The following is a 12,531-nucleotide window of genomic DNA, read 5'->3' as shown; positions in this document are numbered from 1 at the left end:
CCCAAGGTTGAGAAGGGACAATGTTGACATGTCATGGGGTTGTTAACCATTGTCATAGGGCAATATGTGTACTAACTGTTTAATGAGAAACTATTCTGTTCTGTAAACCTTCATCTAAAGTACAAAAAAAAAAAAAGAATTATCTATGTGAGATCAAATCGACAACAGTAATTCAAAAGGTTTGATGGGAAGCCTAGGGGGCAGTGAGTTGAAGATAATGGTGATGGAATAATTTGGAAAAGGATAGTGAGAATAGCAGCACAACTGGAAGAATATAATTGATGTCACTGAATTGTACATGTACAAACTTTTGAAATGGTGTAACTTTGGCTATGTATATTTTCACCAAAAAAAGGTCCTCCAAGGTCAAGAAGGGAGAATGTTGACATGTCGTGGGGTTGTTAACCAATGTCATAAAACAATATGTGTACTGACTGTTTAAAGAGAAACTATATGTTCTGTAATCCTTCATCTAAAGTACAATAAAAAAATTAAAAACAAAACTACCCTTTCTTATACACAGAAATGTCAACTAGCCTGCCATGACAAAGCCCTCCCTTTGAGGCTGGCATCAAGGAGTTTAGAACTGGAGAAGGGCTGAGCCATGACCCCATCTGGTGGTCTGCAGACTACTCTGCTACACCCAGGGCTCCCTGAGGGGTCGCTGAGGGCCAGGGAGCCAGAGCTCCGATGGGCTGGCAGCGCTCAGGGGTATCTGGCATTTATGGTTCATGGTGTTACTGTTCACAAATATTACCCAACTCCCCTGTAGGAGGACCATCATGCCTGCTTCCTGCCTTGCAGATTTTTTGAGCCTCTGAGGGAGGAGTGGACATCCTTGCAGCTGAGCTGACCTGGGTTGGGTAGCAGGTGGGATTGACACCACTTCCAGGCAGAAGCTTTAGGATGCATCTGGATTTCTGCTCTCAATTTGGCTTCCATCTGACAAGGGATGATGCTCCCTCAGCCTAGCCTCACCATCTGGGGCTCAGCCACAGCTGACCTGTGGCCCATAAGTATTTTGTTAGGTGCCATCGAGTCCGTTCTGACTCATAGCAGCCCCATGTACCACAGAACAAACACTGCCCAGTCCTGCGCCATTCTCACAACGTCTGCCATGTTTGAGCCCACTGTTGCGGCCACTGTGTCAATCCATCTTATTGAGGGTCTTCTTTTTCACTGACCCTCTTCTTAACCAAGCATGATGTCCTTCTCCAGGGATTGATCCCTCCTGATGACGAGTATGTGAGACAAAGTCTCACCATCTTTACTTCTAAGGATCGTTCTGGCTGTACTTCTTCCAAGACAGATTTGTTCATTCTTCTGGCACTCCGTGGTATATTCAATATTCTTTGCCACCACCATAATTCAAAGGCATCAATTCTTCTTTGGTCTTCCCTATTCATTTTCTAGCTTTCACGTGTATATGAGGCAATTGAAAATACCATGGCTTGGGTCAGGCGCACCTTAGTCCTCAAAGTGACATCTTTGCTTTTTCACATATTAAAGAGGTCTTTTGCAGCAGATTTCCTAATGCAATGTATCATTTGATTTCTTGACTGCTGTTTCCACGGGCAATGATCGTGGATCCAAGTAAAATGAAATCCTTGACAACTTCAATCTTTTCTCCATTTATCACGATGTTGCTTACTGGCCAGTTGTGAGGATTTTTGCAACATAAGTAACATCCACAAAAATCAATGCTGTTGTACACCGCTGAGATTGGAGCTGCTTGTTGCTGCAGGGGTACTGAAATTCAGGCTGCCATGTTCTACCATGTTTTAAAAGGAGCTCTGTTGGCACAGTGGGTAAGAGCTTGGCTGTTAACCAAAAGGTCAGCCGTTTGAATCCACCCAGCCGCTCCTCGGAATCCCTATGGGGCAGTTCTACTCTGTCCTATAGGATAGCTATGAGTCAGAATCGACTCGATGGCAATGGGTTTGGTTTTGGTTTGACTGATAAGAATGTTTGGAAATCATTCAGCTATTCCAACCCCTCCATTTTACAGAAGAGAAACTGGAGACTCAGGGAGGCAGTATTAACCTGACATTACAGTCTCAGAGCTCTTCTAAGGTAAGATGACCTCCTGGGCAGCGAGGCTTGGGAAGGAAGTTAGAATGGCTGATGCTTGGAAGCTATCTTGTGCCCCAGTGACCTTATTTTCTCAGCCCCCAATCAAACACACCCTCTGACACATGGTTGTATGGAGGTGGGGTATCTTGAATAGCTGATCTAATGATGCATCTCCTGGAAAGTCTGAGATGAACAGTCACCATCCTCAGGGTGGACCCCCAATGGCCACGACTGTCAGCCAAGGAGTTCCTGCTAAGCCCTCTCTACTCTTGCTCATTCTCTGAGATGACTGTCAGAAACTAGGGTGTGCTTGCAATAAACAAAGGTTATCCCCCTGCAGAGCTGCGTGGACTTATATCTGATCACGACTCCACCTTGAGCAAGCACCAGTTGCTTCCGCCAGCTCTCTTCCTTTCTAGATTGAATCACTTCATTCCCTCTAACAAGTCCTGTTCCTTTCAGAATGTAGCACATCGACCTCTTCACTACACAAACTGTTGTTAGCTGCTGTTGAGTTGACCCCCCACTAATGGCAACCCCATGCACGATGGAATGAAATTCTGTCTGGTCCTGTGTCATCCCAGGGATGGGCTGTGGACCTGACCATTGTGATGCAGAGCGTTTTCACTGGCTGATTTTCACAAGGAGGTTTGCAAGCCTCTCTTCCTGGTTTGTCTTATCTGGAAGCTCCTCTGGAACCTGTTCAGCCTCTCAACAACACACAAGTCTCCACTGACAGATGGGTGGTGGCTGTGCATGAGGTGCACTGGCAGGAAATGGAACGCAGGGCTCCTGCATAGAAGGCGAGAGTTCTACCACTGAACCACCCGTGCCTCCTCCACTATATAAATACTGGCATATAAACTTTGTGCTAAGATTATATAATTAGCAACTATTTGTTGGTTTAAGAAAAGCCCAAAGTCCTTCTAAAATATTGACCGTAGGACTTAAAGTGATAAGATTCATGGGCCATCCCGTGTGACATTTACACAAAACGCATTTATTAATGAAGTGCAATGTTAGCTTGGTTCTCGTGGAATACAGCCTTCTATCTGTATCTCTGCAGGCCAGCCAGAATATCTGTTCTTCTTACTATCAGAGTGGTTGATCTGCATAAAGGAAAGAAAATACTTTCATTTATTCACTAATCTGACAAATATTCAATGCGTCAGCTGTGAACAAAGTCATATAAACAAAATCACGTCCTGCAGTGGGATATGGTTCAACCTACACTGGGTGCTTGATTGCCTCTCAATGTGTTTTTTAATAATACGTGAACAATACTTAGGACAGCAAGGTAGCGCTGCCAGACAACTTTCCGCAATGATAGAAATGTTCTATAATCTGACCTGCCCGATATAGAAGACACTAGCCACCTCTGCCTATTGAATTTTTGAAACACGACTATATGAACTGAATTTTAAATTCTATTTAATTTTAACTACTTTAAATGTAAATGCACCTACTCCTCACTTATCGACTATCTCGTTATCCAACATTTTGCACTAACGACAATAGTAGAAAATCTATTTTGAGCATTAATGACATACATCTGGCAGTAACCCTTTCATGACCAGTGGGACACAGAGTGCCCGCCTACATTTTCCATGTCTCTGGTTTATTGCGAAGCTACTGGCCCACTGACAGTACGTGTTGCTAGCAGGCAGGGGCCTGTATAACTGTTGGAAATGGAAGAAATGGGCATGTGCCGCTAACGACTGTTTTTACAGGGTATTGTATGACATGGTACATCCTGGAGGTGAGATTGTGCAAAACCTTTGTCTCTTTTCGCATTTGTACAGGGAGAGAAGCCTTGTAAGCATATTTCCGGGTTCCTGTGTTCTTTAGAAGTTACATTTCTTGCAATGATTTCATGTTCACGGGAATCCTTCATTTTGAGGTGCCAGCGTGAGGTGTAGCGAACCTGATGTGTCACCAATCCTATCCCCAGAGTCCAGAGGGACATATGTGTCCCATATAATATTTTGTGATCTGATGTGGCCATCCTCCATTTCCACATAATGCCGATTTTCACCTAATGACCTGGTCTTTGGAACCTAACTGACCATGTCGATAACTGAGGAGTGGGTGTAGCCACATTTGCCTAGTGGCTGCCATATTGGATAGCACAACTCTAATGTTTGGTTTTTATTTTTCTAGGGGGAAGGACTATGTTTGTTTTTTCTCTAGAGTTCTAGAGCTCAGCAAATGTGTACTCCTACTGAGGCAGGGTTTAGTCCTCTATATCTTCAATTATTTTATTTATTTCAATTATTGAAGCATTAGGTTAAGATGCAGATAATGGAACACGTTATCTTAATACTTAAATAATATGCATTTTAAACTTTGGAATTCTAGTTATACATCCCTTTTTTTTTCATTGTATATATATTTAAATAATATTTAATTGACTTTGGTGAAAGTTTTCACAGCAAGTTAGGTTTCTATTTGACAATTTCTACACAAATTGTTCAGTGACATTAGTTACATTTATCACAATGTGTCAATATTCTCTTTGTGTTCTGTTTGTTCCCTTTCCAGTACTCTAGTTTCCCTACTCCCTTACCATCTTTGCTTTTAAGAAATTGTTGACCTTTTGGTCTTATACTGATGGTTTTTAAGTAGGGCACTGATCATATGGGTAATATCCTTTATTTTGTGTGCCACTCTGCTTTTTCATTAAAAGGTGATCTTAGGTGAGATGCTTGGTTCTAGGTTTAAAGAGTGTCTCAGGGCGATAGTCTCAGGGGGTCCTCTGTTCTCTACCGTTCCAGTTTGTCTGTTTTGTTTTCCTTCTTAATAAGAATTTGAGTTCTGCTCCATATTTCTCTCCCATTCTATCCAGAACCAACTATTGTGGCCTCGATCAGAACAGTCAGTGGTGGTGGCCGGGTACCATCTAGTTCTTCTGTTCTCAGAGTAGATGTGGGTTGTGACTCTTGCAGACTTATTTCTTCTCTGTGCTTTTGGTTACCTTCTTATTGTTTTGCTCCTGGTGAGCTGAGACCCGTAGTTGTGTCTTAGATGGCTGCTCACACTTTTAAGACTCCAGATGCTACTCACTAGGATGCAGATCATGATTTTGTGAACTATGTTATGCCGACTGAGATGTCCCATAAAACTATGGTCCTAAACCTTCAAACCCAGAAAACAATGATGGAAGGTGTTTGTTATGTCTAAGGAGTATCCATATTTGTGTCTTAAAGGAATATATGTGCCTGCACCCATTTATTTACTTCTATCAGTTCTCACCTATGTATGCATCTGTACTACCTATCTGTATACCACTTTGCCTATACTCATCCATATATGCTCAAATGCTTGCTTTTACTTTGGTTGTGCTTTGTCCATTACATCCACAATCAGTGCCACTTTTTCCATCACCAAAAATAGTCTCTAGTATTTAAAGCATAAATTCTCCATCCCACTCTCTCTAGTAACCATTACTGAACATTGGTCTCTCTGTATTTATCTATTCTTGTCTTCTTATAAAAGTGGGATCATACAATATTTGTCCTTACATATTGACTCATTTCACTTAGCATGATGCACTCCAGGTCCATCCATGTTATGTTTCACTAACTCATCATTGTTCTTTACAGTTGCATAGAATTCCATTGTATGTATGTACCTCAGTTTGCATATCCATTCATCTGTTGACGGACACTTTGATTGTTTCCATTTATTTGCAATTGTGAATACAGGAGCAATGAACACAGGTGGGCATATATCTGTCTGTATCATTATTTTTAGGTCTCTAGGGTATATACAAGGAGCCCTGGTGGTACAATGGTTAAGTATTAAAATTACAGCCTTGGCAACTCTATGGGGCAGTTCTACTCTGTGCTATAGAGTCATTATGAGTTGGAATTGGCTCAACATCCATGGGTTTGGTTTTGGTGTTTAGGGTCTATACCCAGGAGTGGGATTGCTGGATCATAGGGTAGTCCTATTTCCAGTTTATTGAGAAAGTACCGTACCATTTTCCGTAACAGTTGTACCAGTTTACAGCCCCACTAGCAATGGATAAGGGTTCCATTCTCCCCACATCCCCACCAACATTTGTTGTTATCTGTTTTGTTTTGTTTTTATCAGTGCCATTTTAGCCAGAGTAAGATGGTATCTCATCGTAGTTTTGATTCGCATCTCTAATGGCTAATGACCATGAACATCTTTTCATATGTTTGTTGGCTGTTTGGATGTCCTCTTTCAGGAGAAGGTTCTGTTCACGTCCTTTGCCCATTTTGTGATCAGGCTGTCTTTTTGTTGTTGAGTTGTTGCAGTTTTCTAAAGATATTAGAGATTGTTGCAGTTTTCTAAAGATATTAGAGATTAGACCCTTATCAGATAAATTGTTTCTGAAGATTTTTTTCCCAGTCTGTAGGTTGTCTATTTACTGTTTTATTAAATTCTTTTGATGAGCGTAAGTTTTTAATTTTTATGAAGTCCCATTTACCTATTTTGTCTTTTTCAATTCTTGCATTTGTTGTAATGTTTGTTATCCTATTTTTACAGAAGATTAGGTCCCATAGTTTTCTTCCTATATTGTCTTCCAGGGATTTTATGGTTTTAAATTTAACATTTAGGGCTTTGATCCATTTTGAATTAGTTTTTGTATATGATGTGAGGTATGGGTCTTGTTTGATTTTTCTGCAGGTGGATATCCAGTTTTGCCAGCACCATTTATTAAAGAGACCGTTTTTGCCTCATTGAATGGACTTTGACCGCTTGTCAAAAATCGGTTGCCCACAGATGGCTGAGTTTAATTCTGAGTCCTTAATTCTTTTCCACTGGTCTATGCGTGTCTATCATTGAACAAATACCAGGCTGTTTTGACTATAGTGGCTGTATAGTATGTTTTGATATCAGGGAGTGTGACACCTCTTACTTGGTTCTTTTTCTTCAATATTACTTTGGCTATTTGAGGTTTCTTTCCATATGAAGTTGGTCAATAGTTTTTCTATTTCAGTAAAGAATGTTGTTGGGATTTGTATTGGGATTGCATTAACTCTGTAGACGGCTTTAGGTAGAACTGACATTTTCACTATATTAAGCCTTCTAATCCATGAGCATGGGATGTCTTTCCATTTTTGTAGGTCTCTTTTAGTCTCCTGTAGTAGGGTTTTATAATGTTCGTTGTATAAGTCTTTTAAGTCCCAGGTTAGGTTAATTCCTAGGTATTTTGTCGATTTGGGGGCTATTGTAAATGGTATTGTCTTTTTGATTTCTTTTTCAGAGTAATCTTTGTTAGTGTAAAGGAATCCAATTCATTTTTGTGTGTTGGTTTTGTACCCTACAACGTTGCTAAATTCTTCTATTAGTTCCAGCAGTTTTCTTGTGGAATGATTAGGGTCTTCTCTGTATAGGATCATGTCATCTGCAAATAGAGCTAGTTTTACATCTTCCTTTCTGATTTGGATACCTTTTATTTCTTTTTTCTTGCCTTATTGCTCAGGCTAGGCCTTCCAGTACAATGTTGAATAACAGTGGTGATGATGAGCATCCTTGTCTCATTCCCATTCTCAAAGGGAAAGGCTCTCAGCCATTCTCCATTGAGTATAACGTTGGGTGTTGGTTTTGCATATATGCCCTTAATTATGTTGAGAAATTTCCCTTCTATTCCTATTTTGCTGAGAATTTTTATCAAGAAAGGGTGTTGAATTTTATCAAATGCCTTTTCTGCATCAATTGATATGATCATATGATTCTTTTCCTTTGTTTTATTTATGTGGTGGATTATACTGATTGATTTTCTAATGTTGAACCATCCTTGCAATCCTGGTATGAATCCCACTTGATTGTGGTGTATGATTTTTTTTACATGCTGCTGAAGTCTGTTGGCTAGAATTTTGTTGAAAATTTTTACATCTATGTTCATAAAGGATATTGGTCTGTAATTCTTTTTTTGTTATATGTTTTCCTGGTTTAGGTATCATGGTTTTGCTGGCTTCATATAAAGAGTTCAGTAGTGTTCCTCTTCTGTCTTTTTGAAGAGATTGAGTAGGACTGGTGTCAACTCTTCTCTGAATGTTTGGTAAATTCTCCAGTGTAGCCATCTGGTCCTGGGCTTTTTTTTTGTTGGCAGTTTTTGATACATCTTCTATCTCTTCTTTTGTAATGGGCCTGTTTAAATTATCTATCTCTGTGTTAGTTTAGGTAAGTAGGGTGTTTCTAGGAATTCTTCTATTTCATCTAGGTTTTTAAATTTGTTGGAGTATAATTTTTCATAGTAATCAGTTATGATCTTTTTTTTAATCTCTGTTGGATTGGTTGTAATGTCACCAACTTCATTTCCTGATTTGATTATTTGCCTTTTCTGGTTTTTTTTCTTTTGTCCATCTAGCCAGTGGTTTGTCTACTTTACAGATTCTTTCAGAAAACCAACTTCTGGTTTTATTCATTCTTTCAATTGTTTTTCTATTTTCAATTTTGCTTATTTCTGCCCCAATCTTTATTATTTCTTTTTTTCTGGTAGCTTTTGACTTCTTTTCCTCTTCTTCTTCTGTTTGTTCAGGTTGTCAGTTTAAGTTAATGATTTTGGAACTTCTCTCTTTTTTAATGTAGGCATTTATTGCTATAAATTTCCCTCTGAGTACTGCTTTTGCTATGTCCCAAAGGTTTTGATACGTGGTATTTTCATTTTTCTTTGGTTCTAGGAATTTTTAAATTTCAACTTTGATTTCTTCTATGATCCAATAGTTTTTTAGTAGTGTATTATTTAGTTTTCATGCATTTATTCTTTTTTCCTTATTTATCCTGCTGTTGATTTCTAGCTTCATACCGTTATGATCAGAGAAGAAACTCTGTATGATTTCAATCTTTTTAAATTTGTTGAGTCATGTTTTGTGTCCTAGCATATGGTCTATTCTGAAAAATGATCCATGTGTTCTGGAGAAGAACGTGTATTGTTCTGATGTTGCGTGCAGTGTTCTATATATGTCCATTAGGTCCAATTGGCTTATGATTTTATTCAAGTTCTCAATGTCATTAGTGATTCTCTTTTTAGATTTTCTGTCTATAATTGAAAGTCGTGTGTTGAAGTCCCCTACTATTATTGTGGAGTTGTCTATTTCTCCTTTCATATTAGTCAGTATTTGTTTCATGTATTTTGGTGTGCTGCTGTTAGGTACATATATGTAATTGTTAAGTCTTGCTGAATTGATCCTTTTATTATTATGTAATGCCTTATTTATCTCTTGTAATAGATTTTGATTTAAAGTCTATTTTATCTGATATCAGTATGGCCACCTCTGCTCTTTTTTGTTTACTGGTTGCATGGAATATTTTTCTGCATCCTTTTATCTTCAGTCTGTTTGGGTCCTTACATCTAAGGTATATTTCTTGTAGACAGCAAAAGAATGGATCATGTTTTTTTTTAATCCATTCTGCCATTCTCTGTCTTTTGCATGAGGTGCTTAGACCATTTACATTTAAGGTGATAACTAAAAACGGTGCGTCTACCTCACTCATTTTGCCGTTTGTTTTTTTGAGTGTTTCCTATCTTTGGTTTTTAATTCTGATTTTCTGTTCTTGATTGTATTTGGGTGCTTTCTTGTGATAAGCCTTTTTGTTATCTTCCTTCTTGTCTTCTGAATGTTTCTTCTTGGTGATTTCTTAGTGGTTTCCACATATGTTACATTACACAAGTTAAAATTACAGTAATGTTTAACACATGAACAATGGTTAACATACCTTAACATAAATCTATTCCTGATGTGCTCTTCCCTCTCCCATTTCTGTTGGTGTGTCTCCATTAATATCAATATACAACCTATATTCAATAAGTTTACTCTGTACTTATTTCTCAATGCTCTTGCCTTTCCATTTGGAGTACTCCCTTGATTAATACTTTCAAAGCTGGTCTGGTAGTGGCAAATTACCAGAGCTTTTGTTTGGGAATGTCTTGATTTCCCCCTCATTTTTCAATGACAGGTTGCTGGGAAAAGAATTCATGCTTGGCAATTGTTTTGGTTCAGTATTTTATATATTGCTCCATTGTCTTCTGGCCTCTGGAGTTTCTGGGGAGAAAGTCTCACTGACTCTTATGAAAGACCCTTGGTATGTTATATTGGGGCTTGTCTCTTACTGCTTTCAGAATTCTCTCCTTGTCTTTGGTTTTCAATAATTTTATTAGGATATATCTCGGAGTTGATCTTTTTGTGTCTCTTCTGATTGGGGTTTATGTAGCCTCCTTTCCTGTATTTGCAGACTTGGTTTTCTGTTCAGGTCTGGGAAATTCTGATTATCTCTTGGAAAATCATTTCTTTGCCTTTATTGTTGCCATGGTGCTCTGGGATTCCAATAATTCTAGAGTTAGATTTCTTAACTGAATCCCACATTTCCATCTGGATTTGTTAGCTTTTCTTTGTCTTCTCTTGAGACTTGATAAGTTGGGTTATTTTGTATTTATGTATTTTTTCTTTTGTTATTTGTACTTTTGGGGTCATATGCAAGAATCCATTGCCTAATCCAAGGTCATGGAGATTTATACTTATGGGTTTTTCTAAGAGTTTAATAATTCTAGCTTTTACAGTCAGGTGTTTGATCCATTTTGAGTTAATTTTTGTATATGGTATGAGTTAGGGGCCCAATTTCATTCTTTTGCATGTGGATATCCAATTGTCCCAGCACCATTTGTTGAAAAGACTATTCTTTCCTCCATTGTATGGTCTTGGCACTCTTGTCAAACAATTGACTATAAATATGAGGGTTTATTTCTGAACTCTCAATTCTGTTTCATTGGTCTATATGACTAATTTTATGCAAGTAGCATACTACCTTGATTACTGTGAATTTGTAGTAAGTTTTGATATTGGGAAGTGTGAGTCCTCTAACTTTGTTCTTCTTTTTCAGATTGTTTTGGCTCTTCTGGATTCTTTGATTTTCCATACAAATTTTAGGATCAGCTTGTCAATTTCTGTTAAGAAGCCAACTGGAGTTTTGATAGGGATTATATTGAATTTGTAGACCAATCTGGGGAGTACTGCCATCTTAACAATATTAAATCTTCTGATCCATGAACATGGGATGTATTTTCATTTATTTAGGTCTTCTTAAATTCTTTCCATGAGGTTTGTAGTTTCTAGAGTACAGGTTTTACACTTCTTTTGTTAGTTTATTCCTAAGTATTGTTATTCCTAACAATACAGAATTGTTTTCTTAATTTCATTTTTGGATTGTATTGCAAGTGTATGGAAACAAAATTGGTTTTTGTATGTTGATTTTGTATTCCACTACCTTGCTGAAATTATTTATTAGTTATAATTTTTTTAGCGGGTTCTTTTGGATTTTCTATACACAAAATCATGTTATCTGCAAAAAGAGATAGTTTTACTTCTTCCTTTCTAATCTGGATGCTCTTTATTTCCTTTTCTTGCCTAATTCCTCCAGCTAGAACCTTCAGTACAATGTTGAATAGAATGATAAGAGGAGTTATCCCTTTTTTTTTCCTGTCCTTAGAGGGGAAGTAGTCAGTCTTTTACCACAAAGTATGATAGCTGTGATTTTTTTCATAGATACTCTTTATCAGACTGATAAAGTTCCCTCATATTCCTCATTTGTTGAGTGATTTTATCATGATGTTGAATTTTGTCAAATTTTTTTTCTGTGTCTATTGAAATAATCATGTAGTTTTTGTCCTTTAGTCTATCCATGGGTGTATTACATTAATCAACTTTCAGATGTTAAACCAGCTTTGCATTCCTGGGAAATCTTACTTGATTATACGTTCCTTTTTAAAACCATACTTCTGATTATTTACTCATTGTTGAGACTTTGGGGAATCACAAAATTGAAGAAAATGTGGTCCCTGCCTTCAAAAGGTCACAATCCAGGCACAATAAGATAAGTAGTCCTAATGCAAAGCACTGTATGCCCCATCAGGAAGGTACAAAGCACCATGGGAGTTCACAGGCTGAGGAAGGAGAGGACAGTAAGGCTTCACAAAAGAGGCAGCACAGAGCTGGATCTTTATGGAGGCCTTGAAAAGCCTACTCTGGATGCAACAATACATGCACAAAGGTCTTGACTTGGACAATCGCTGTGGTGTGTGGAGGAGAGCAGAGACTGCAGGGGTTTTTCTGGAACATTGAGCAAATGTAGCATAGGGAAATAAGACCAGACAGGGATTCTGCCCACAGTCTGGGTGCCTCCAATGAGCTAGGCTGGAGACAAGAGCCTGAGCTCTGGTTCTGGATCACCAGGGACCAAAACGAAGCCCATGCTAGATGTGACAATAATGGCAACACCTCCTGCCAGGTGGGTACATGCCATGCACATATTGAGCGGGGCAGACTCCCGTTTAAAGTACACGAGTCTCAGGGATATGAAACAATGATCCTCAGGTCCCACAGCTAGTGATGCTTGCATCTGGATCTAAACCCAGGTGGCCCTCTCTTCAAAGACTTATATCCTCACTTATTCCCCAGTCTGTGCATCTCAGGTTCCTCCCTCTTATAA

General features: G+C 38.5%; 2 protein-coding genes across 3 annotated transcripts in view; both read right to left on the bottom strand.

Moving 5' to 3' along the window:
• The window catches only part of LOC101361136 (interferon-induced GTP-binding protein Mx2), a 53,417-nt gene that overhangs the window by 32,747 nt on the left and 8,139 nt on the right, over positions 1 to 12,531 (bottom strand). The window lies entirely within an intron of this gene.
• FAM3B (FAM3 metabolism regulating signaling molecule B) overlaps positions 3,045 to 12,531 on the bottom strand; it is a 64,355-nt gene continuing 54,868 nt past the window's right edge. For both annotated transcript variants that reach the window (XM_023742156.1, XM_023742154.1), the window contains one exon: positions 3,045 to 3,182. In XM_023742156.1, the coding sequence (XP_023597924.1) occupies positions 3,093 to 3,182 (90 nt within the window). In that variant the 3' untranslated portion in view covers positions 3,045 to 3,092. The remainder of the gene's footprint in view (positions 3,183 to 12,531) is intronic.

The sequence above is a fragment of the Trichechus manatus genome, unplaced genomic scaffold (assembly GCF_000243295.1).
Source record: "Trichechus manatus latirostris isolate Lorelei unplaced genomic scaffold, TriManLat1.0 scaffold00202, whole genome shotgun sequence".
Lineage (NCBI taxonomy): Eukaryota > Metazoa > Chordata > Mammalia > Sirenia > Trichechidae > Trichechus > Trichechus manatus.
The sequence above is the reverse complement of the archived record's forward strand: the minus strand, read 5'-3'. Positions and strand labels throughout refer to the sequence as shown.